The sequence below is a fragment of the Hypanus sabinus genome, chromosome X1 (assembly GCF_030144855.1).
Source record: "Hypanus sabinus isolate sHypSab1 chromosome X1, sHypSab1.hap1, whole genome shotgun sequence".
NCBI lineage: Eukaryota > Metazoa > Chordata > Chondrichthyes > Myliobatiformes > Dasyatidae > Hypanus > Hypanus sabinus.
The window spans coordinates 50660092-50687551 of NC_082738.1; the positions used below are offsets into that span (position 1 = coordinate 50660092).

General features: G+C 36.7%; 1 protein-coding gene across 1 annotated transcript; it reads left to right on the plus strand.

Annotated features, from left to right (window-relative positions):
• Positions 1-659: 659 nt before the first annotated feature.
• LOC132384936 (collagen alpha-1(I) chain-like) lies at positions 660-26414 on the plus strand. The gene is made up of 53 exons (XM_059956591.1): positions 660-871; positions 2350-2544; positions 3325-3341; positions 3441-3464; positions 3589-3633; positions 4352-4453; positions 4572-4646; positions 5170-5214; positions 5602-5655; positions 6014-6067; positions 6398-6451; positions 6680-6733; positions 6908-6961; positions 7098-7142; positions 7641-7694; positions 7834-7878; positions 7968-8021; positions 9136-9234; positions 9332-9376; positions 10143-10241; positions 10816-10869; positions 10994-11101; positions 11196-11249; positions 11350-11448; positions 12132-12185; positions 12409-12507; positions 12975-13028; positions 13161-13214; positions 13554-13607; positions 13725-13778; positions 14346-14390; positions 14508-14606; positions 15430-15537; positions 15675-15728; positions 16250-16303; positions 16634-16687; positions 17274-17327; positions 18874-18981; positions 19115-19168; positions 19887-19940; positions 20192-20353; positions 20882-20989; positions 21318-21425; positions 22168-22221; positions 22323-22430; positions 22591-22644; positions 22977-23084; positions 23188-23241; positions 23462-23569; positions 23664-23943; positions 24241-24431; positions 24681-24926; positions 25323-26414. Exons 1-53 carry the CDS (start codon positions 790-792, stop codon positions 25467-25469), a joined length of 4392 nt encoding a protein of 1463 aa, XP_059812574.1. The 5' UTR covers positions 660-789; the 3' UTR covers positions 25470-26414.
• The last annotated feature ends 1046 nt before the right edge of the window (positions 26415-27460 follow it).

The following is a 27460-nucleotide window of genomic DNA, read 5'->3' on the forward strand; positions in this document are numbered from 1 at the left end:
GGAGGATTTTTGACCAGAATTTTCAGCGCAAGTGAATTTGAATTTAAAGTTGCTCCTATTGTTTTATATAAAAACTGATGAGTTGGCATATCAATAAAATGGTTACGTGTGTGCTTGGTTAGTTAAATGGAAGCCATTCCCACTCTTGAACGTTTTCCAGCCTCTCTTCCCCCCTCTGTGACCCAGTCAGATTTCGACGTGTCTCTCTGCTCCTCGGTACCCCAAAGAAATGAAGCCAAATACACCACTTCGATACTCCTTTCCTTCAATAAGAATAAATTTAAACTTTGTATATATATACACACACACACACACACACATAATATATATATATATATATATATATATACACACACACATAAATATGTAATTATGGCCCATCAAATTGAATTCATGGGGAGGGTGGGGAGAGAGTACGTGCTGGTCCAATCTCCATATGGCGGGGAGTGCGAATATCCATAATTTCCCCTCCATCATCTGATTGGAGGAGGTTTCCATGTAAATTTCAGTGGATGGGATCGAACCCCTGGACCCACCCGTGGGCGGGGACTCCGCTTGTTTTCAGCCGGTGAAAGAGACCAGCATGTCTGCAGGTGGGCGGCACCCGTTGACACCTCCGAAGCCAAGACACACATAAAAGGACCGTCGATCTGCGAACGGAACAGTAGGAAGTTTCTGCTGGGGCACGGTGCTGAAGCTTGGAATTACACAACATCAGAAATTGCATGTTCGGCCGCTAAAGATAGAACCCCTTTTACCCCAAAGAGTCTACATGTCTGATTACTAGACATGTTCAGCTTTGTGGATACTCGGACTTTGCTGTTACTTGCAGCAACGTTAGTAGTGGGAAGATGTCAAGCCGAAGATGATAGTAAGTGTTGCTTTCCAGTTCTTGTGTTGTTTTCTTTCGCTGTTGCTTACTAAGTAACATTGAAATAACAAATAATTTAAAAAATTGCCTCCGCGTGCTGAGACTTGAAACATTGGACAAAGTTGAGTAAAGTTGTATTGAATTGTTTCTGGCTGGGGATGTGGGTTAGGGAGTAAAGTTGACCTGTAGCTGGAAGGGGAGTTTAAAATTCTGATACCAGAGTCAGATGCTAAGACGTTGTTAGTTACCGATAATGATTTTGAAGAGAACTTTGGAAATTGCTAACTGGAACGCATTTCCTTTTATGGAATCATTTTATGGTCCCCAGGGAATATTCCATAAAACAAAATCTGTCAATTCGTGGTATCAGTTATGATTTTGGGCGGTTACCGTAACATCGCCCTAATTGGGACGAAGGATTGAGGGACATTCACAATTGTCCAAGACAGTTGTCCGTTCGGAGTGGGTGTGTCTCCTAAGAGCGTGGAAGACAAATCCTCTGTTGCGAAGCTGGCACAAGTCCGGCTATTCTAATATACACAAAATAACATCTTCAGGGCAACGAATTAGACCATAACGTGATTGAGAAGATGTTTATATGTTCAAAAGGAAAACAATCCCAATTTAAAAAGGCAAAATCCAGATTCGATCGTAAATTGAATTCGTTCGAAATTCATGCATATATGGTCGGTATAACTTGTTCGAAAATAACAATGTCTAAAAACTATTCATAAAATATTCCGAGTCAAGAAGGTAAGTGTGAAGGTGGAAAGATTACATGCAATCTCCGTTCCAAAAGAAATCCAGATGTTCGCACGCTATATCCAGGATTTCTCTGCTGGAAGCATTGCTTCAGTAGCACGGTTCAACATCGCCACCTTCAGTCAATGCGCAAACTTGCGCTCTTTAAAACTAATCAGCCTCGCCTCCTTCCGTCATCCATCCCATCAAACCAACATATAATTATTCCCAAAGCACACAACAATTTAAGATGAAAACGTTTTAAGTTAAATCACATTTAATTGATTGAGACAACTTCTTTGATTTGTTGTGCGTCATTTACTGCCGGGAGGGAGAAATGATAATTTGTACGAATGGCAAAATATGAATGGAGCTAAAGCGCCATCTGTTGAATCTTCATTAGCCTTCATTTACACTTTCATCAAAATATCAGGAATTTTGTTCTACATCTGAAAAAAAAACACATCGAGGTGTGTTGCTTGAAAATTTGATTCACAAATATCTCTGAGACGCGTTGTTAAATGGATGCTTGATTGCCGATTTGTGCTGTATTGTTTTCTCTTCGAATTAGGAACCTTTTATTTTGCACGAAATTTGACTACATTATTCCCCTTCTTTTTTTAAATGGTCTGTCTGTTTTGAGATGTAGGTGATGACGTCCAGATTTCTGTTCCTGTATTTTGTGCACCAACGAACGCCCGGTGCTGTGTTAGTTAGATTCCCTGTTCATTTTGCAGGTGATACGGGGGGCTGCATGAAGGATGGACAAACATACCAAAATAACGATATCTGGAAACCCGAGCCTTGCCTGATCTGCGTCTGCGACAGTGGCCAGGTCCTGTGCGATGAGATAATCTGCGATGAAAAGACCGACTGCCCTAATGCTGAACTCCCCGACGGAGAGTGCTGCCCTGTCTGCCCCGATCAAGGACGTAAGTGACCTCTTTGGTTGTTTGATAAGTGTAAGAAGCACCGGTCATTGCTTTAAGACAGCTGGTGCTAACTGTTTGACAGCAACACATATACTTACAGACTTAATTGTATCATTATAGGGGCAAAATGGATTAGGACTGACTAGTAGCGGAAATGAAGCAAAGAAACTAAACTTAATCCATCAATGTTGGCATCCTTTGGGGGTTCCCAGTCATTTTTTATGCCATGGAGCCTTGCCATTATCCAAGGGGTCCGTGGACCCCAGATTGGGAGCAAATCGACAGTTTTCTTCTTTGGAAATATTGAGCTAAAAATTATCGGGATACTAGCAAACTATCACAGCCAATGATTATTTGCGCTAGGAACATCTGTGAACATACGAAATGTTTTGGGAATCTTTATAAGTCGCATTGATGTTTTCAGTTTATGTAGTAATTAAATTCGCATGCAAAAGAATAGCAAACAAGAAGTTTAAATTTTGTTAGCTTTGATTGTTGATAACATCATAAAATTTCGAGTTTTATGACGATTTATGAGTATTTGTTCAAATGGCTTTAGAGATATTGATATTTTATTTTGCATGTCTGAAATTACATCACTGTATGATTCAATGATGATGTCAGACTAAACTTAAACCAGGAAGAAATCTCAAACCAATCAAGTTCCAATTCTTGGAACAACCCCTCCATTCCTAAAATAACCTGTTAATTCTTATGTAATTGAAATGTTATAAATAGTTCCTGAAGAACTTATTAATTGAAATAATCTTTCTTTTACAGCAGATGAAGGTGGAATAGTAAGTACATAATTCACTTCTGGATTATCTGAAAAGAAATTATTTAAATTCATTTTTATTACATTTCCACACATTGATTTACTCATTGTTATTTTTCAGTATCCTCCTGACTCAAGGGTTCAGGTAAAGATAAACTTTGTTTATGCACAGAACTCAAAATAAACATTAATTATGAAACTATAATGTAATCTCTTAACATTTAATAAATTATTTGCAAAATTTAATAATAATTGCACTTTTTGTCTAGGGACCTCCTGGCCCCAAGGGAGAGCCTGGTCCTAAGGGTGATAGAGTAAGTAGGTTATTATTGTTTTCAATAAAGTTGTTGTTGCATTGGGATGATTTAAGAACACTGATACAATACATAGAAAATTCTAGTAGAGAGAGTCAAGGAGAGGAAAGTGGAATTTTCCAATCAGGGCCAAAACATTTGGGATGTGATCAGGAAGTGCTTATTCACACAAAAAATAGGTAAATATTATTGAAACTAAGATAATAAAATAATTGAAAACCACACATGATAGACATTTGCCAGGCGTTATATTGAGGAATACAGGATCAATGTAGGTTGATTTAAGATACTAGTCATTAATAATCTAATACAATTTTAGCACAGGCATGAACAGCTAAATAGCTTCTTTCTGTTCATATGTTCCTTCATAAGTTATTAAGTTTTAATATATCTGTCATGTAGACAATGCCACAAAATGGCCACAGACTCAAAACTTGTTAATCATGCCATCTGTACTAGATGCCAAATGTTAAAATGGATAGGAACTCTGTGTACTATATTCTATCCATATACAGTCAAAGGATTACCAATTTAGCCTCTGAATGCTTTAGCAAAAATCATAAAAAGGATGGAATGGGTTTATTAGCTGGGAATCAATAAAAGTAACATGAATGAGTGATAAGCAGTTTTGCTCAACCAGTAAATTCACCAAAGATGAATTCATGTACATTACATTCTGATCTTTAACTCCAAACATTAAATTTATCTTTTTTTTTAGGGACTTCCAGGATTACCAGGAAGAGATGGAGTTCCTGGAATTCCCGGCAGAGATGGTCCTCCTGGTCCACCTGGCCCACCTGGAACATCTGGCCTTGGCGGAGTAAGTGACCTTAACTTGGTGATTTTCTGCTTTTTTAAAAAAAGAGTGGAACACTTTGGACTATTCTCAATACATTCTACTGATGTCAATTGGCTAAGTCATCTTTGCTCTTTTTCAGAACTTCCTCCCCCAAATGGGCTATGAAGGCTACAGTGAGAAAACATCTGGTGGTATTCCAATGCCTGGACCTATGGTATGAGTTTTTACATTTTATTCCGTTCAATGTATTTGAGAGAAAATGCAATATTCAATTTAAGTAAATGACAAAGATATTTCCCTACACATTTGCTACAGTTTAACTACTAGTAAACAAGTGTACACACTATGTATATATCCATTGACCAAACGTCTCCTTGCATTCATTTATATTGATTTCAATGGATCTGAATGAAGGGAGCTGATTAGAATTGGTGACTGATATTTATATAAGTATATGCTTTAAAAAGAAAAGCTCTGCATTCCCCTACATAATGGTGCATGTAGTTTTGACCATTCTGAAGTAAAATAATGAATTACTGAGAATTAGAATTTTATTTGAAATGGAAGAAAGTGTAAAATATAAATGAACTCAATATCTGTTGATATTCACATGCTTTGATTCTTGATTAAATTAAATGTGATTATTGGATAATTTCTTCAGTAGATGTGATTCTCTTCACAACAGAATGTAAAATATGTAATTGTAGTGTATAACATGATGTCTTTTATTGTCATAGGGTCCAATGGGTCCCAGAGGAGCTCCTGGCCCCCCTGGTGCACCTGTAAGTACACAAAATAGTAATCTTTTTGAAGTATTGATTGGTATCAAGGTGCCTTTGACACTTAGGCCAATAGAGATTTATCCAAAAGTATAAAACATTAAGAATGTTGCTGTCTACTTGTATGTTAAATATATAAACTACCATCTATCTTGGTGGTAGCATTCAACTTCTTGTATCATAGCAAACCTGCTTTTGCAGTCTTAAGTTCAGTTCCATGAGTTTCTATATATCTGAATTATGGAAATGGAGTGTAAAAGTGAGCCTTAGCTTAAGTATTGGCAACTAAGGAAGCGTACTTTGTGTAGAACTTTATTGAAAATGACACTAATTTGGGTATATTAAAAAGGCAATTATTAATAACATATTACTCCTATTGTTACTCTTTAGGGACCTCAAGGTTTCCAAGGACACCAAGGCGAGCCTGGTGAACCAGGTGCACCTGTAAGTAATCAATAAAGCGGTTTTGGTTATGAACTTAATTTTCATTAGTAATCAAGCTAAAATTGTTTGCAAAACATAGTTACCACTTTACCTTCTGTAAATATTACCTATGCATAGTGACATCACTACTTGATGCATCACTACTTGGTTGGAAACTTTGACTTGCACCTTTGGCCTCAGCAGGTGCTGCTTCATCTGTTGAGGTTTTCCAGCATTCTGCTTTTGTTCTAGGTTCCAGCATATTCAGTTTTTTTTTTGCCTTTAGTATTAAAGGTATTGCAATTCTCCTCTGGCTAACACATAACATCCTTCTATTTTTCTGTTTCAATATTCTTAATTAGATATTTTAACCCTTTAGGGTCCCATGGGTCCACGTGGTCCTCCTGGCCCCCCTGGCAAGAATGGTGATGATGTAAGTAGCCAAGAAATCAGCAAAAGTACTTAGTACATGTGCGTCTGAACTTCTATTTCTGCATTGAACAAATTGCATAAATAAGCAGAATTTTCAGCAGTAGTGGTGTATATATAGAATAAATCTAAAATCTTTTGTTGCTATATTATATTTTGAAATAATTATTTATCACTGATACAATAAAATTTAACTCCAATCATTGCACATACTAGATAAAACTATTGCTACATCCATATCTATGATATGATTCTCTTTGTTTTATTTTGAATATTTGGCTTTAATTTCTACTGTCTTTTTAATATTGGCTATACTGGTTACTTTCCTCTATAGGGTGAACATGGCAAAGCTGGTCGCCCTGGTGATCGTGGTCCTCCTGGTCCTCAGGTAACAGATTTTCGGTTGATATTCTTTGAACATTATGCAACTTCTTCATCACATGTAATGTGAGTCACTTACTGCCTTGTGGTTAATTCCATGCATAATTTACAATCTTTTGTTCATTGTAAACATTTGGATTGAAAAAATATTACCTGACCACTAAAATGCATTAGCTGATACATTTTTCAAATGTATTCCTTCCCTGATGTTACCAAATGTTTATTATGTCTTTAGGGTGCTCGTGGTTTCCCTGGAACTCCTGGACTTCCAGGAATCAAAGGACACAGAGTAAGACCATCTTATAGCTTGATCTTTCTTGGTATTTAACAAACAGTACAGAGGAGTACTTATTTTAGTAAAACATGCAAAGTGCATCTGTATAACACTTTGAAGTCAGAATGATAAAATAATTTGTAAGACATTAAGAGCATTGTTTCTCATTACTTTTCCTTTTTTGTACAGGGTTTCAATGGCTTAGATGGTGCTAAGGGTGACACTGGTCCAGCTGGCCCTAAGGTAATGTTTTCACTTAGAGGGAAGAGTGATTATTTCAGCACTCTACTTTTTCCCCCTTTCTAATTGAACACTCAATACTTAGTATTGCACTGCAATTTTTCAGTCCACTAAATGATTATCATTCCATTTACAACAGGGTGAAACTGGTTCTCCTGGTGAAAATGGAACTCCTGGTGCAATGGTAAGCAAGTTAACATAAATTTGTTAGAATATGAGTGAAATTTAACATTTATTTGAAAAGAACATCTTATATGAGGGGAAGAAGTGTCTAATACAATGCCGTTTAAAACTAGTTAAGTACATTGAGTTTTGCCTTATCATTTGTGATGATCATCTAGATTCTTCCTGTTAAGAAATCTGGATTTCCTTATAAAAGGCAAAACTATGTTACAGTACACTGACACCTGTGATATTTCTATGGGATTCTTTATTAACTGAGTAAAATGATGCACATGGCTAAAACCAGTTATCATGCAGTTTTTGGTAAAGCTGTGACCAGGTGAAGCTAAGGTAAAAATTAAGAGAATCCAATGGAAATTCAAGGCAGCGCATTTCAGTTTATCGTCTTGATTGAAAAGAGCTAAAATCTGTATTGTTTCAAATCATTAACAGAAGTGTAATTGTATTTATGATATGCAATAAATGGAATAGAAATAACACCATGTTTTACTGTGAACAGGGTCCACGTGGTCCAAGTGGAGAGCGAGGTCGTCCTGGCCCTCCTGGCCCTGCTGTAAGTGTACAACACATTTCTAAATGAATCACAAACCCTTAAGATTTGTCACAATATTTTAACCATTTAAATGTTATGCATATATAATCTGAACAGCTTGAAAGAAATATAATAATGAGTCTTTTTTTAATGATTCTAGGGTGCTCGTGGTAACGATGGTGCCGCTGGTGCTGCTGGCCCACCTGTAAGCACTTTTTATTAATCTGACTCATGTTCTTACACTCTCTGCATTTTTATCAGAATGGAATATTAAGCTAAATACTTGTCTTTCAGGGTTCTGTTGGTCCAGCTGGTCCTCCTGGCTTCCCTGGTGCTCCTGGAGCTAAGGTGTGTTTACATGCCACAACTTGAACCTTAAAAGTTGTGCTTTTTGTTTACTAATATAAGTGATTCCATTAAAAATTTCACATCAGAAATTATGATTTCTGAACTGAGGTAAGTTAAGAAAAATGCACTACACATTTAGTACAAAGATCAGGTTGACTCAAACGTAGATTGGACTTGAGACACTGATATTGTAAGTTATTTGCCTGTCATAGGAGTGATGGAAAGTTAATCTTGGTAGCTTGTGTTTCATCTCACTATGAGAACATTGTCATGACTGACTTATTCTTGTCAAAGCAGACTGGAAAATGCCAAAAATTGCTCCATCATTTACTGCTAGTTTTGATAGACTTGATATCTAGGATCAATGATTATCTAGTTGTCTTTACATAACAAGAGTTCTATTGACTCCAAGGATTTCCATTCTATTATAATCATTAGTTCATTGAAGTCTGGTGGATGAAATTCATCGTTGGTTACGTAGGATCTAAATGTACATTGAACATCTCAATTTCAATTTCATGGACTTCAACGATACTTTTGACACTTCCATCTGAGATAACATTCCAGATGTTAGGAATGGATAGCATGGAACAATAACAACAAATGTAACTTCTCTATTATTGGAATAAAGGAGTAAAGTTCTTATGAATATAAGAATCTGGTTTTGGGAATTAGTTCTCTGAATAAAATCAGTGTGCATATGGAGACAGGAGATGTGCTTCATATGTAATGAAGATTTGGTCAATGGCTTTTATAGCAACAACACCTTAGAATTGTATGGCAATATTGGGTTATCACCACGATTAGGTTATCAATAAACTATTATAGTGAACAGCACAATTTGACAGCGAATTTCTTTTATTTCTGTGGTTCAAACCACAGCCATGTATGGAAACCTAAACCAATGTCTAAAAATGATCTCACTATACCCTCGCAGTAATTATTAGTGGTACTTACTTATGAGAGATATTTTGATATCCTTCATACTTTAAAACAGAAAATCAAAAGCCAAGTGTTAATTGAGTAAAGCTTTTAAACCTGCTAGTGCTGTTTTGCTGTTGCAACCCTGATGATCAAAAAAGCCTAGTTAAAATGCCATTTTTTTTGGGCTTAGGGTGAAGTTGGCCCTGCTGGTGGTCGTGGTGCTGATGGTCCTTCTGGTGCTCGTGGTGAACCTGGTAGTCCTGGACCTGCTGGCCCAACTGGCCCCGCTGTAAGTATCAGCACTAAAAATCAAGTTATTTAACAGTTTAAAAAGTTGGTTACTTTTCTAAAATACTCATTCATCTAATCTTTGCTTTTACCTTTAGGGCAGCCCTGGTACTGATGGCGCTCCTGGTCCCAAAGGTGCAGTTGTGAGTATTAAATTCATTACATAAGTTATCTCTCGAACCAAGTGTTTGTCTAGCAGTTATTCTGATTATTGGTCCCTGCCAAAAAAATTCTACTCCCAGGTATTTGTCTGAAACTGAACTAGATTGCTATGTTGACTTCAGAGGAGGTCCAACCAGTGCTATGTCCTATTTCCACCTAATGTAGCATAACCTATTCATCCTTTCCTCAGCTCCTCTTCTGTTGAAGCTTGCCATCTCATTGTTATCTCTAGGCTTGAGTGTCCTGGTGTATTCCTGGGCACCATCTGATATTCGATCATTCATAAGGTTAAGGATACCAAAACCTTTGGTGTTCAGGTCCTAATTCACATCCAGTACTATTTCATACATTGACTTGTATTGGCTCTATGAAACTTTCATCCTTGTTCTTCAATTCCCTTCATGACCTACCTATCATTTTCAGCTCTATAGTCCTGATATCTGTAATTCTTCCTCTTCCTCATTTCTAATATTAGCTAGTGCACCATTAGCAACCAGACCTTCGGCTATGGAGATACCAAGCTCTGAAATCCACCCCCCCCGATAATTTTATTTTTCATTTCTCTTTCCTTTGCTATAAAACTTAACTGATGAGTATTTACATAGATTAGTAACAAGAGTTCATAATAATGCACATTTAAAGCTCACTGGTACAAATTATTAAATTAATGTTTTTCTGAAATGAATTTGCTTCCAGTAATGTCTTGGTGTCATTGACTGATATATTTTTCTCTTTTTTTTGTACTAGGGTGCCCCTGGCATTGCTGGTGCTCCTGGTTTCCCCGGCCCAAGAGGACCAAGTGGCCCACAAGGTGCAGTTGGACCTACTGGCCCTAAGGGTAACAATGTAAGTAACTACTGGATTTATCAAAAATATTTTTGCATCATTGTAAGTATTAAATTATCCAGAGTAATGTGATGGCATTCAAGATCATATATTTAGTGCTTATGGATCTGGGTTATCCCAGAGATGGCACTTTTCCCAAGCTTTCTGATCATTTTGGTATTAAAATCTTCCAATAGGATAGAGTAGCTTTATAAGCCACATATAATTTAGATTCATCCCCTGTTAATAGAAAAGGAATATCAACATCATTATTCCTACTAATTATTATTTTAATAGGACAATGCAGTGTTCCACTAGCAAAGTATTTTGATAATGACAAGTGTTATTTAATTTGCATGCTATTGATCCCATGCATATTGCTGAATGCCCTTTTTAACTCCAAGTAAATTTTATACAAAGCTTGAAACAACTGTATCACTTTCTTAGAGGTTCTGCTGATTTCCTATGAGGCATAAAGGTGGAGAAAAGTAAGCCTCTAGAATTTCAGGAATATAGTCAGAATCTTAATCATTATCATACAATGAAGGTGTCTTTGTTTTGACCTCCCAGTAGTTACAATAACTTTGTACTTTAGGGTGAAGCTGGTGCCCCTGGTCCCAAGGGTGAATCAGGTGCAAAAGGCGAACCTGTAAGTATGCATCTTGTGCATTATACACAATTAATTTGTAATTGGAAATGTGATTGAATTATAAAACATGTAGATATTAGTTGCTCCAGTCGACTGACTATAAATTACATTTTCTATTCTCTAGGGCATTACTGGTCCCCAAGGTTTACCTGGTCCAGCTGGAGAGGAGGGCAAGAGAGGTGCTCGTGGTGAGCCTGGTGCTCAGGGTACTCCTGGTAGCCCTGGTGAACGTGTAAGTTTGAATATTGGTTTCAACAACAAAATTAGCATCAAATATTTCTCCTCTTGTACATGATCTTGCTTCATTATCTCTTATTCCTTTGCAGGGACCCCCTGGAAATCGTGGTTTCCCTGGTCCTGAGGGTCTTGTTGGACCTAAAGTACGTAAATGTTGTTAAAACTTTTCTGTTTTGTTCTTTGTTACAAGGACAGTGCCATTTATGAGTTTCTCTAAACTCTTCTAATGCCTGTTTTCTACAGGGTCCTCCCGGTGAACGTGGTAATATCGGCCCTGCTGGGCCCAAAGGTGCCACTGGTGAAGCTGGAAGACCTGGTGAGCCTGGTCTGCCTGGTACAAGGGTAAGTTTTCTCTAAAGCTAAGTTGCAGACCTAATGTATAAATAATGTAAAAGCCGACCCAATAGTGTAAGACAAAACCTATGTAAAGCATACTAAGAAAATGATCTAGACAATTTTGTTTCTTAGTGTAAAATGTGCATTATTTTCTTAAATTGTAGCTTTTCAAATTACAAAATTAAAAAGTGTCCCATGCTGAAATTGGAGGAAGATCTAGTTCTACATTTTTTTCAAACCAAAACCTATTATTTTTATCAAATTAGCTTAATATGCCTGATAAGCCAATACTGCAAGGAAAAGAAAGCAAAATTCAACTTATTTTTAAAACACCTTAGATTACAAATCAAAATTGATAATATTTACAATTGGCCCTTGAGCCTACTTAATATAGAAAGTCACAATGCATTTGCATCTTTTCTGAAACTTGCAGGTGATTGAAATATATCCCTATCTAATGTATTGTTGGGGGGATGGGTGCAGTTTATGAGTAACTTAAATGTAAAGGTGGTATTCTACTGATTCCATTTTTTTTCTGTTTGGTTGATATATAAGACTATGAGACATTCTTCAAGCCTTAAAAAACAGACATATTGGCAAATAACATTGTTTTTAGTAGCTGCAAATCATTGTCTGAAAAGTAAGAGATGTAATTATAGTGCACTTTTAAAAACCTTTTTTTGTTTTAGGGTCTGACTGGTAGCCCTGGCAGTCCTGGTGCTGATGGCAAGCCTGGTCCTCCCGTATGTATCTCTTCATTTGAATAGCATTTTAAAATCTTATTTTAAGCTAATTACTTGTAATTTTTCATCAAAAGTAGAGAGCTGAAATAAAATTTAAAATAAAGACAATGTATATTAAATTTAAGTTCTGTTACTACATATAAGTAGCAAGTATTTCCACAGAAGAAATCTAGGTTTGCATCATTTTCACAGCATCAACTTACAGTATATTCTAACCTAACAGGGTTCAGCTGGTCAAGATGGTCGCCCTGGTCCACCTGGTCCTCCTGGTCCAAGAGGTCAACCTGGTGTGATGGGTTTCCCTGGTCCCAAGGGTGCTGCTGTAAGTATGAAAGCTCAAAGATAATATAATGTATAGTTTTCATTCTGAAATGTGTATTGGAATCAATTGGCTAAAGCTTGGCAAAAAACAAATTACAGCTCATAAGTACAGCTGCAAAGACATGTTCAGTATCTGCTTTCATATAGTCACACCACCCCCTATTCTAACAGGATTTGGGAGCTGAAACAAGTGTAAAACCTTTACTTCAGAAGACAGTGATCTGTAATTTCTTAATTGTTTATCCCTTCAAAAGTACAGACTGCGTAGCACAGGCATTAAAATATTAAAACCATCAGTCATAGGAGCGGGATTAGGCCATCATGTCAGCTCTATCGTTCCATCGTGGCTGATTTATTGTCCCTCTTAACCCATGAAACATCTAATTTATTAGAAAAAAGTTATGTTATATGATTAAATATTTACAATAATCTCATTAGTGTTTTTTTCTAATCCCATGTCTCATATAGGGTGAGCCAGGCAAAAATGGTGAGAAGGGAGTTGCTGGTCCTGCTGGTTTAATGGTAAGTATTATCTGCGTATACTGTATATATTTGGAATTCAACATTCCTACATCAGAACTTTAGGGAGTAACATTTGTAACCACTAGATGTCAAGGACAGACGTAATCAAAGAATTATTTTTTTTTATTTTAGGGCCTTACTGGCAAAGATGGTGAAGTTGGTGCTCCTGGCCCTGCTGGCCCTGCTGTAAGTAAAATATGAAAAATCTAAGAGAAAATATATTCAACTTGATAAATGAGGCAACCTCAAATTTAATGTTAGTATGGGATTGGTTTAGAAAGCATGAAAGGAAAATATTGCCCCTAATCTCTTTGTTTTACAAAGATATGGGTTAAAGTAAAAGTTTTCAAACAAATTATATAGTAACTGTTTATGTTTATATTAGAATCACTTATTATAGAAGATAATATTACAGCTGTAATGCATGTGAAACCAGTTACATTACTCTATAGTTAATAATGCATGCAATAACTAAACTAGCATATGACACAATTATTATTTGAATCTGTAACTTTTTTTACACAGGGCCCAAGTGGTGAAAGAGGTGAACAAGGACCCCCAGGACCTCCTGGCTTCCAGGTATAAACATTAGTTCATCCCATTATTTTAAGAGGGTGTAAGATTGTTTAATGTTTTGGATCAAAGCATTGCATTATGTAATTATTAATACGCAATATCCTGATTTCATTTCTTTAGGGTCTCCCTGGTCCTCCTGGTGCTGCTGGTGAACCTGGAAAAGCTGGTGAACAGGTTTGTATCATGACATAATTGTGTGTTAGAGTAACACCTGAAGAATTATTGTTGGTCACTGTTTGCATTGTCCATGTAAATAATCTTTGATTAATTTAAACTTTATAGAAATATTGACAATTGAGAATTGTGAATCTTTAAATTTAATGTAGCTTAATCCTATATAAGAAACCATTAGTTTAACTGAGATGAAATTGATGTTATTAGTTTAATTTGACAGAAATTTGATATCTTTTGTAGAGGGCATATGTACAAACTCTTGGTTTAAAATTCTAAAATGGCTTCTTTGATTGTCAGAGAATATACACACTTTTGCAAAACTATTAACTGGAGTTTCCCTCTGTAGGGTAAACCATAAGAAAATTATAAATACAAAATTTTAAGAATCTGGATTACTGCACAGAGGATGCCAGTTTGAGATTCTTACAGTTTTATAATGGTGCAATAATGCAATTTTAATTGCAAATTATACAAAAAATATTTGATGTAACAGAAAGGATAAACTGTTTTATGAATGTAGTGCTTTTTTTAAAGTCTAATTACTATTTCTTTACTTTTGTACAATAGGGCTTGCCCGGTGATGTTGGTCCTGCTGGCTTGACTGGTCCAAGAGTAAGTTTATTAAAATGCATCCTTATTACAAAGAAAATCTTGCATTGGATAATTTTACCTCATCCCTTTTTACCTCATCATTGTTTTTCTCTAATGTTCCAACACTATTTTTACTAGGGTGAGAGAGGCTTCACTGGTGAACGTGGTGCTCCTGGTCCTGCAGGTCCAACAGGTGCTCGTGGTGCTCCTGGCTCTCCCGGCAGTGATGGTCCCAAGGTAAATCTTCACCCGTATAAGAGGGAAGGGATTTCCACCAGGTATAAGTGGTAGTAATTTCAGATAAATAAGATGATTTGTTATATTTGCCATTCCAGAACTAAACCTACTTGATTTATCATCTGCATACTCATTTGATTTCCTCGCGTTTTTTTTCCTCCCAGGGCAAATGCTTATAAGAAAGAACACTATTTGGGATTAAACTTTGTAGGGAAGGAGTTCATCTGTGGGTCTTAATTATTTCTGCGCAAAATAATGGGACAAAATCAATTGGATTGTGGATAGAAAATAATGCATGAAATTGAAAATGAACGAACTAGTGTCTCTTAGCAGCTCAATATGACGAAGTCTGCAGAACTCAGGTCAAGGTTTGATTTGCTCTTTAGGTGGTACATGTAGGATGTGGGTCAGGGGGAAATGTAGTCGGGACAGCAAATACCGGATTGGGAGAGGTGTGGGAGGAATTGGTGGTGATTGGAAACAAAAGGAACAGGAACAGCTGACTCTATATTTGAAGGTACAAGTGAAATATGACTATAAAAATTTTAAAGCATGGAATGAAGTTCTCTCAAAGTAAGGATATTGTACTCTGCATGGCACCTTCTAAAGAATGAAACAGAAGTACACACCCCAATATAAAAGGAATAATTGAGGCACTGATGTTTTTCCTTAGAATATCCTCCAGTTTAGAACATGAATACAAAATGTGCACAGCATCATAAGGACTACTTCAGTATATCCAGAAATATATTCATTTTAACTTTGAAAGCTTTAGGCTAAATGCAGCCAGTGATGTTAAAGAACAGCTTCTGGTTCCTTTTAGGGTGATACTGGTCCTCAAGGCGCTCCTGGAAACCAAGGTGCACCTGGTCTGCAGGGTATGCCTGGTGAGCGTGGCGCTAGTGGACTTCCTGGTGCCAAAGGTGCAAGGGTGAGTTTTCTTCCCTTGAATATTCTAACATTTTGTTAAATTTCACCAAGTTATCAATATAATATGGTGTAAATTATGCTCCTGTGCTTAAAAGTAACTATCTCTTGTTCTTTCCTTTGTCCTTCTGTCTCTAATAGGGTGATGCAGGTCCAAAGGGAGCTGATGGTCCTCCAGGCAAAGATGGAATGAGAGTAAGTAGTCATATATTCCTTGAATTTATTTTTTTTTCACTAAGGCCAATCATATGCACTTATACTACAGGAGGTTTTAAGCAAAGCTTTCAGGATAGAGAATGAATGTTAGAACTCTGTCTTCATCCTGCACTTTTCATTTTATTTGGAGATATAGCACAGTAACAGGCCCTTCCAGCCGAATGAGCCTACACTGCCCAATTACACCCATGTGATCAATCAACCTACTACTCTGTACGTCTTTGGAATGTGGGAGGGAACTGGAACACCTGGGAGAAAACCACGTGATCACAAGGAGAACATGTGAATTTCTTAGACAGTGGTGGCATTACACCTGGTCCGCTGGTGCTGTTCCACTGCGTTACCCCTTACCTGCCTACTTAGATCAATTCATTCAACTAGTTCCTATATCTAAGTAGGTTTGTTTGCATTTGCATTCTATCTGCAGTTTCCATTGTCAAAATAGTCCAACATTACTGAAAACTGGGATACTAATTTTAAAATATTATTATTATTCTTAGGGTATGACAGGAGCAATTGGACCACCTGGACATGCTGGTGCCCCTGGTGAGAAGGTAATATATTTCAATTCTCTTTATCATTAACTAAATACCTTTCAGAACATTACAGACTTGATATCAAACACCATCTATCCTCATTATGGCATTTGTACTTCAAGGGCAATCAATATAGAAACTCACATGACACTTACAGAGAATATATTTCTTTCCAAAATTATTAACAATCAACACAATAATAATCATTCTAACCAAATGACATTCAATAAGTGTATATTGTTTGTTGTTAATACTTAAATGTCAAATTCACAGAATTCACAAAATTTTATTATTTTGAAGTTATCTTCTATTATGTCTTAACTACATCATTGCATTCATTGATTACAGGGTGAAGCTGGTCCTCCTGGTCCTTCTGGTCCTGCTGGTGTTCGTGGTCAGACAGTAAGTAGAATTCATCTTATACGGCCATGAAATAGAAATTCATCCAAGGTTGCTTGCACTATGCCAATGGTAGTAGTTACAGAACTCTGTTCTATTGAAATCAATAGAAGCAAATTTTAAAACTTTTGTGTAATGTGAAGCTGCTACTATTCTACATGTCACAACAACTAACTGCATATTTTATGTTGTTAAATATGTATATGAATAATTTGTTTCCAGGCTCCCATCCTGTTGATGGGTTTCATATGCAATGGTGGGAATTGCACACAGAACATGCAAATTTTTAACCACTACAAACCAGTCTTATAGAGTTATACTGCATGGAAACAAGCCCTTTGGCCCAACTCACCATGCCAACCAGGGGCTTACCAGAGCTAATCCCATCTACCTGCATTTGGCCTATATCTGCCTATCTGTGTACTTACCTGAATGTATTTTCAAAGTTGTAGTTGTAAAGCCCATTCAAAATGTACCACTGTTTTATCCTTGTATTTTAAAATGTAGTACCTGTTAAGTTTGTTCAGCTTCTAAGTGTTGAATCTCCTTGAAGATGTACATGTAGCTGACCTCCTATTTCTCTCTTTAGGGTGAACGTGGTGAACCTGGTCCTCCTGGCCCTGCTGGTTTTGCTGGTCCTCCTGTAAGTATTGTCATCTTTTAATATAAAAGTTATAAATAATTAATAACTATGGTCTTCACATTGATAAAAGGAACTTAATACATAAAATGGCTTTGACATGGATCTTGTAAGAAAAAATAACTGTGGCACAGAAATTCATCTGCTTCATTGTTTCATCTTTAAAAGAAGAGAATGAGAAAGTTCCCTAATACTGCTCCAGAAAAATCTTAAAACAATAGTGAAATTTGTTAGCACCAATTCTACAGCAGTTTCTTCATTTGACAGTACTGTGTTCCGGAGTAGCAGACACTATAGGTTTTGGTATATTATCACCACATTTCCTTACATCTATTAACCTTGAAGTAGCTAGTAAAGGATAATATAACCAGCACTCTTTCAGCTGCTCGGTAACATTGGCATGGAATAAGTGGCTGCTTGAATGATGTGAGACTGCTGGAGGAGAAGGGGCAGAGAAAAATACATGGGCTCCTGAAGAACAGGTGTCGCGTGAGGCAGCTTCCGTGTTTATGGGGCAGTTGTGGCAAGAGGTTACCAGGGAGAATTTGTAAGGGCATGAATGTCCTGTATGAGAGTCTTCACTTTTGGGTACTCTACACTTGCAGCCAAATCTCCCTTCTGGGAGAAGAAACATATAGAAGAAATATAGAGAAACATTCAGCAAAAATCTCTAAATAGCCAATAGATTTTTCTGATTTTGCTTTTCAGCAATGAACATTAAAATGTCACATAGATCACCTTGCAAGGATTCTGAGACAAGAGTAATGTGACCCTGATACTGATGTTAATGATGTCACATGTGAGCTTTTTTCAAGCATCACATATGAAATGAAGGGTAATCCTATATAGGCACAGTTCCTCCTGGAAGTTTTCATTGGGGGTGGGGGGGATGCGTGAAGCCTTAGTGGAGTCAGTGTCCTGTGCATCCTCTTTTGTCAGATGTATTTCTTTTTACTTAATTGGCATCTGAAACTTTCCTGAGGGTATGGAGATCAAGATCCTAACTTGGGTCAGTCTCCATGAGACTTGTTTTGCAGAGAGCTGTGTAGAATTGTGACCACAGGAGAAAGTGGCTTCAGATTGAGCCTTTAGTTATTAAAAGTTGGTACTTCTGGAAGTAAACAGACCAGAAACCTATTTTGAGTATTACACTTTTGAACTCACTTGAGCAAAGTGAAATCCAAGAAAACTGCTAGAGAACAAGAAAAGTTCAGACCAAACAAGTCTATAGCATATTAGTCACTGGCATTAAATCATATCTATAAAATTGGTCAACACTGCTGGTTTTCTTGGTATAATGCAGATGAGTTTCTAGTTGCTTATACTTAAATAAATATCAGCCTATATGAAAGTAATGTTGGTATTAAAGCTTCTATTTAGTGCAACAGATATCGCATTATTTATTAAATATTACCTTGGCCTCCTAAGAGCATGGTGACTAAAATAGTAGAATTTACTCAAGAATTATTCTTTAAATAAAAGTAACTGTAAGCAATCAGTTATAAAGTAATCATTGCTTACTGACTTTTTTTCCTGTTAATCATTTCAGGGTGCTGATGGTCAACCCGGTGCTAAAGGTGAAGCTGGTGACACTGGTGCAAAGGGTGATCCTGGTCCTCCAGGTCCTTCTGGTGCAGTTGGAGTTGCTGGGCCACCTGTAAGTAAACATTTCAGAAACACAAGGGTGTTCAAATCAAAACTCAGTGCTTAAGAAGGAAGCCTGCTTTCCTTCAGTCTTTATGCATGTCTTTATCTGATACAAATACATCTTTTTCTTTCCATTTCCTCAGGGTCCTACTGGTCCTACTGGGCCTAAAGGTGCTCGCGGTGCTCCAGGTCCACCTGTAAGTTTATATTTTGATCTATTTAAGTTTAAATACTAGAATCCTGACCAGTATCACAGAATCAAGGCTCCACTGATGCTGGTGCTTTCATTTTCAAATTCTAGTAGACTGCCTTGAACCAAGCCCCTGGCCATGTAGTACTAAGTTCAGTTCTTTTACCTTGACCACAGAAAAATAAAGGGAGAAATTCTGTCCAGAAATTCATACCTGTTTGTGTAAAATATGCTATTTAGTAGCAACTATGTGTTCCTTTTCACCACTATAATTTAATACAATTGACATCAAGTAGAATGCCTCATACTATCAAACAGTTTAAAAATATATTTGCCAATTGGTCATTAGTATTATATTCAAGTGATGATCCATAAAGCATAAAACTTTGTAAATCTTTGGAAGTGTTGATAAAAGCATTTGTTCAGTTTAATGCAGTTTTGGTAAACATCAAATAGAAGCTGGAGTAGGCCATGGGAGCTCCTGTGCTTAATCTGTCCATCAACAAGATCATGGCTAAACTTTTATCTCAATTTTACTTTCCTGTCCTCACTCTGTATCCCTTTAATCCCTCAGTATCTAAAAACTTGTGTTTTCACAAATGAGGATAAATTCTGTGATAGTCATGATATTTGTAAATAAAAGTACAATCAGATGAATTGCAATTTTGAATACATATTCAAAATAAACATGTGAACCATCCTAATTATGATTTGCTTTATATTAGGGTGCTACTGGCTTCCCTGGTGCTGCTGGCAGAGTTGGTCCACCTGGTCCAAGTGTAAGTACAGTTATTGGATGTGACTTTTAACATGGTAATTATTTTATTTTCAAATCAATGTGATGTTTATAAAGCAAAGCACAATTGTGCTATTTATTTAGAAATGTAAAAGTACACCAAATATAATCTTTATAAAATATTAACAATATTAATTGGCAATTGTATTTAATTTTCTGAACTGTTTATTTGCTTTCATTTAATGAAGTTACAAACTGAGACACAAGTACTTTAGCTGTTGTCTTCATCTGTAGGGAAATGCTGGTCCTCCTGGTCCACCTGGCCCTCCTGGAAAAGAAGGTCCTAAAGGTCTCCGAGGTGAGACTGGTCCTGTTGGTCGTCCTGGTGAGCCTGGTGCTGTCGGTGCTCCTGGCCCTCCTGGCGAGAAGGGTTCTCCTGGTGCTGATGGTCCTCCTGTAAGTGGCTTAAATCACTCTGCTCCTGGTGAAGGCTTTCTGCACGCTCTTTTTCCCCTTTGACCAGTCACTTGAAAAATACCTGCCATAATTAACATTTGAAAGAACAAATTAATATAAGCATTCAAAGTAGCAAACAGTAAAGGGGAAATTCCTTGTTCAGTGGTACAAAATAGAATATAGTTGAATGCTACATATGGTATTCAAGGAAACATTTACAAAGGGATACCAATTTGCTGCCATCTGTTAAATTTCATCTTGCATTGTCAAAATCCAAAGCTTTTAATCCCTTAAAACTATAACTTATTTGATGCAAATATTAGAAGGGTGAATTGCAGTGGGTACATATCCTTCATGTGCTATTTCATGCAAATGAACAAAAGAAGTTACTATTCAGACAATAAAATGATTGGCTTGCATTTAATAACATCAAAAGCCAATTACTCGGGTGAAGTATAATATATTAAAAATGAAGCTAGTATGTTTCAGTTGTTATTTACCTTCTCCAATGAATTATTTCTCTCCTAGGGAACAGCTGGTCCTCCTGGACCTCAGGGTCTTGCCGGTGTCCGTGGTGTTGTTGGTATCTCAGGACCGAAAGGTGAACGTGGTCCCATGGGTCTCCAAGGTCAAACTGTGAGTGTAGATCAATTTTTTTTTGTTTTTGTTTTGTGAAGTTCTTCATGTAGGATATAGTCTTTGCAATAAGCTACATCGCAAATAAAAAATTGAACAATTTAATCATTTACTTCTTGGTGGAATCAGCAGTAAATGCATGACTATCAAATTGTCTATAAAAGATATTTGCTGCTGATTTTACTTTGAAGTTAGGGTTTCTCCTGATTATGAATATATTTGATATTAATTTCCTTTACAATATGATCTGTCATATTTCAGCATTACATCTTTTAACCAATGTTTTTATGTACATTGAATAGAACTATTTTCTCTATTTGATACACAGGGTGAACCTGGCAAACAAGGTCCAGTTGGCGCACCTGGTGAGCGTGGTCCTCCTGGCCCAATGGGTCCACCTGGTTTAGCTGGCCCACCTGGTGAATCTGGACGTGAGGTATGAATGTAACCAAATTAGAGCACCTGAGGGGTTGATTTCATTTGTTTCCAAAGTGCAATAATCAAACATTCTTGCATGTTAACAATTTTTGCAATTTTTTTATGTTCTTTTTTTTTTCTTTGCACCCACACTTTTTAAAAAAAATCTGATTTTAATAAGTAATTTAAAATAGGATTATCCATAATTTTTCTATGTATTAAATCGAGTGTATTGTGTGCCTGCCAAATCGAATTATTTGGATAAATACATAATTAGATATTAAATCAAAATATTTTCAACAAATCAATTATAGAATCAGTTACTTGGCTACTTCTAGGAATGCATTTGCTTAAAGATCTTAGATGGAGTACATGCTGAATTTGCATTTACACTACCTGCAATTTCCACAAAAGGGTTCAGAGAGTGTGTTATATTCACTTTTTAGGTGATGTAAAAAATGCAGCTATAGTATCAGATAAATATGGCTGCACAGCACTTAACATAACTTGTGCATCTTTGTAAGTGGGAAGTACTTTCACTTCCACTGGATACTAAATGTGCATAGTGTCAATCGGATTTTGGGACAATATCATTCTGAATCATAAAGCCCTGTGTCAAGGGATTCTCACTTTTTCAGTCTGGCATTCTGATTCAGTTTGTAAAGTAAATGCATCTTACTACTGTTGGTGAAAGTGATAAAGGTGATGTTTTAATATTAAAATATTAGTTTTTAAATTTTTTAAATATGTATCTCCTACAGGGTGCTCCTGGAGCTGAAGGTATCCCAGGCCGTGATGGTGCACCTGGTCCCAAGGTTTGCAGTTCATCTCTGTTTCAAGCTCCTAAACATTGTTAATACGAGCAGTTAATTATTTTTGAACGATGATTAAAAATTAATATTATATTCACTTTTAGGGTGATCGTGGTGAATCTGGTTTATCTGGTGCTCCTGGTGCTCCTGGTGCTCCTGGTGCTCCTGGCCCAGTTGGTCCTGCTGGGAAGAATGGCGACCGTGGTGAACCTGTAATTATAATTCTTTTTATTCATTCTACAATTTCAGCTTCAAAGTGATAAACATTTTTCACTTAACAGTATTAATAAAAACCCAACCATTTGAAATGTATCGGTTTTAAAATGATGTATTGATTTGAAAATTATATTTGCATTTTGCTTTATTTTATAGGGTCCTGCTGGCCCTGCTGGTCCTGCTGGTCCAATGGGTCCTCGTGGTCCAGTTGTAAGTAGCATTGCTTTTTAATGTTATCTTACAAAATGTTCATATTTATTTCATAGAGCTAGACTTTGTCTGCACCACCAATGATAATTCTTAGCAAACAAATTTACAGGTGTATTTATAATAATGTACACCTATTTGTATTCTTAATGAAAAGACAACAATTAATTATAACAATGTGTAATTGACTTTATGGAAAAGGTTTAAGCTTAATATAAGAACAGTGTAGGACATACTAACCCAATTCAAGCTGGACTTTCCATTCTTAGATTTCTGGAATTGTAAACAATGAAATACCAGATACCAGACACTAACTGGATTTTCTTTTCAAACAGGGTACAGTTGGCCCACGTGGTGACAGAGGTGAAGCTGGTGAGACTGGTGCAAGAGGTATTAAGGGCCACAGAGGTTTCCCAGGTATCCAAGGTCTGCCTGGTCCTCCTGTAAGTTATCCATTTTCATGAGAAATTACTTACTCTAATTCTTCAGATAATTAATTCTGTCTAATATTATTACCATGTTAAAATATTTTACTTTGCCAAACAGGGTCCTCCTGGTGAACAAGGTCCTGCTGGCCCCTCTGGTGCTTCTGGTCCACGTGTAAGTATCTCCTTCCTTGCAGAAAGAGGTGTCTATTTTTTAGCTACAATAATTCTTTACAACAAAAAGCAGCTTTAAATAAATCTTCATTTACTAAAATCAAATATCTAAAATGAAAACATTAAATGTTGGATTGCAGAACCTTCCTAACTTTAATATCAGGGATAATTTGACAAAATGATCACAGAGTTCATTAATGATTACTTTTCCTTTCTTCTAGGGTCCTGCTGGTCCACCTGGTTCTCCTGGTAAAGATGGTACTAGTGGCTTGCCTGGTCCAATTGGTCCACCTGGTCCTCGTGGTCGTACTGGTGAAGTTGGCCCTGTTGTAAGTAATAACTCAGCTGATGCCATTACAATTGATTAGGAACTTGATTTTCTTCAAGGAATGTTTTCTTAATTAAACCTTAACCACCTTGTAGGGCCCACCTGGACCTCCTGGTATTCCTGGCCCCCCTGGTCCAGCTCATGGAGGATTTGACTTCCAGTTCATGGCACCATCACTAGAGAAAGGTCCAGATCCTCTCCGTTACTTCAGGGCAGATGATGCTGGTGCTGTTGCAGACCGTGATATCCAAGTTGACACCACCCTGAAATCCCTCACCCAGCAAATAGAGAGCATCCGCAGCCCAGAGGGCACTAGAAAGAACCCAGCCCGCACTTGCCGTGACCTGAAGATGTGCCACCCAGAATGGAAGAGCGGTAAGCTAAAACATGAACCTCATCCATACTCTTCACAACCAATATTGAAACTACCCACAGAGTAAACTTGCATGTAGGGATTATCGCACTCAAGGCAAATGATTGAAATGCTATGATTGAAAATACAATGTAATAAGGAATAATTGCTGTAAGTAAAATTCAACTGCAAATAGCATTCCTATTTAGGTCTGAATTAACTTTTAGCTTTGTCAGGGTATTATAAAGTTCCATAACATCTGAAGCTGATCTGGGCAAATTATAAGTGGAACATTAAACACGTTCACCATTCTTCAACAGGTGATTACTGGATTGATCCAAACCAAGGCTGCTCTCTGGATGCCATCCGCGTATTCTGTAACATGGAAACTGGTGAGACATGTATCTATCCAAGCCCACAGTCCATCCCACAAAAGAACTGGTACACAACCAAGAATCCAAAAGAGAAGAAGCACGTCTGGTTTGGCGAGAACATGGATGGCGGCTTCCAGGTATGAACAAATGTTTCATTTTTGTATTTATACTAATTATTATTCATTAAATGTATCTGATTTTGTTTTACATATTAATAATCAGATGGCAAATTAAAATAGATGTACTTAGCAAAAATGATATATCAGTTTATTAAGTGACTTTGAAGCATCTTATTGCTTGGAAGTATGCTTCCATGTCACACAAGCTTTTTTAACTGAATAACTTTAATTTTCATTTTAATAAAACTGCATCATTTCTCAATTTAGTTTGGCTATGGTGGTGATGATGGTGTTCTTGCCAGCGATGTTGCAATCCAGATTACCTTCCTGCGCTTAATGTCATCTGAGGCAACACAGAACATCACATACCACTGTAAGAACAGCATTGCCTACATGGATGAGGAAACAGGTAATCTGAAGAAGGCCGTATTGCTCCAAGGATCCAATGAAATTGAAATCAGAGCAGAAGGCAACAGTCGATTCACATACAGTGTTACTGAGGATGGTTGCACGGTGAGTTTGTCGATACCATTAACAGGACCTTAAGGGCTATAGATTATTAATAATTGCACCTATAGCAGAAATGAGAACCAGTTTAGTTGTCAGGAAACTTGTTCCCAATGTTTAATTTTAATGAAATTAACTTTAAATTACTGAAGGAATACCTATGACTCATTTACTGGGGAGCACCTTACCATAATATTTTGTGGGGCGTGTTTTGACCTCCACCATCTGGGGATTAATCAAGTGGGATGAAAAGCATGCAAGTGAAGTAGAATGTTCTCCACTGCCCCCCATCCCCCACATCTTCTACAGGATCCCTAGGCTAAAATACATTGCACAAGATACAATAGTTAAGTTACATTTCAGGAATTATTAATGATTCTTGGTTTTCCTTTAACTCAACAGAGACATACTGGCAAATGGGGCAGAACAGTCTTTGAATACAAATCAATGAGAACAACACGACTGCCTATTATTGACATTGCACCTATGGACGTTGGTGGCGCTGATCAAGAATTTGGTGTTGACATTGGCCCAGTCTGCTTCTTGTAAAACGGACTTGAAATTTACTTGCAGTCATCTCTAAACTTTCTATGCATTGAATTCTAATTCATTCAACAGCCACGGTCCACTTGCTTAAACTTCGGGCCTGAAGACAGGTGGGGCAACTACAAGGACACTTTTAAGTTCTGTTTCTATGGCAACAGGAAAAAAGTACTTGTCAGGTGTAAACTTCCCCTTGGAGTTCAGAGATCACTGCAGGTGACATTTTGCCATATACCACTGCAGAGAAAAACTGAAAGATTGTATGTACCATTTTCAGGTGGCAAAATAAATTTGAAAAAATGTCAAAAGTTTGTTATTGTCCTTCTACATGTGGCAAGAAACCATCAAAATCTGTTCTTTCCTATGTTGTAGTGCAGAAGATACAAATCCTCAATATAAAACTTGTAGGGCTACCTCACACAAATGTTACCTAAAGTATCAACAAGCCAGTGAATCAAAAAGAAATGCTGGGATAGGTTACACAGCTTTAAGGCAAAAATATCAAAACGAAAGGTGCTATTTAAGCTTAGGTTCTTTCAGTCCTTCAGCACATCAAGGAAAGCTTGAAGAACCTTTGACTGGTGCTAAGATACATTACTCACTGTCAGAGAATACAGTGAAATTCTTTTTCCAAATGAGGTGCTATTTATAAGTGTATGTCTATACCCTAGGAGAAGGCTTTTATGTGCAAACAAAACATGGTAAACTGCCTGTCTTTTTCAAATTTAAGCATGTGGATCCCTCTTTCCCTTGCCATTCCTGTTTCATCTCAATGCCCTTTTCATGCTTTTTTAGCAATACACCTTTTTTTTCTACTTAAGAGATGAAAAAGAGGCAGACATTTCTGGGGCGAGTACATGGATATGTACCTATTTTGTATATGTATAATAATTTGAGATGTTTTTAATTATTTTGAATGCTGAAATAAAGCATGTTAAATGATCTAAGAAATACTGGTGAATATGTATTCTTCACACATTAATTGATTCACATCAATCCATTACTATTTTTAAAATCAGTCATTCAGTTCATCTAGAAAAAGGCCTTTTTTACATTGTTTAAACTATACTATTAAAAGCTCTGGCACTTTTTAGAACATTGAAACAGGAACTTTTGAAAAGCTTCACTCCAGGAATGGCATTTATTTAAATCATTAAAAACTTTACTTAGTCTTTGAGTTCTAAATAGCACAGACAGAAAATGGCAGTGCAGGGAAGCTCACTCAGTAAGAAATCAGGAAATGTTAACATTCAAAATAAAATCCATCCAAAGAGAATAAATAAATATTCATGAACATAAACTTCATCATAATCTTTGTGGATGTAGGATGTCACGAACTTCTTAAATATCTTTGTCTTTTGTTTCCCACAGATGTAAAAAAAAACACCTAAAAGGAGGCTGTTCTACTGCTACATTGACATTGCTTCTGTGCAAGGTTTATTAAAATCATAGCAGCCTTTTTATATTCTCCCAAAACTAAAAGTTTTATTTTCACTTGATGCTTATTTTAAATGGATTGTGATATGAAAAATGCAACATTATATCCACATACTGTAACCTATGCCATGTTTTTAGTTGACCACAATCTTTTTCCCTTTCATTTCTTTTGTACTTTAACTGTCACAACACAGTGGTATACTGAATAAGAGATATCAACAATCCTCTGTTAATTACTTCCTACAATTTTACATTATGTAATATTATAGGTCCCAAAAGGCTTCAGAATGAAAGATACTGTAACAAATTAAGATTCGGTCCTCTGACTCTGCTCAGCTGTTCCGAATGCAGCCATTTCTTCCTGTCAGCTAAATGCCAAATGTAATTTTTCCCCCATCATTTTTTAAATTTTTCTTCCTTTGCAGATCTGTGGAAAGTAAGCAGACTCCTTACCTATTAATACTGCTTACATTACCACAGCATTGAATGGTATTATTTCATCTTTTGCCCCAATCCCTCTGCACAGGAAATTAGTAAAATCTTTGAATGATAAGTTATGG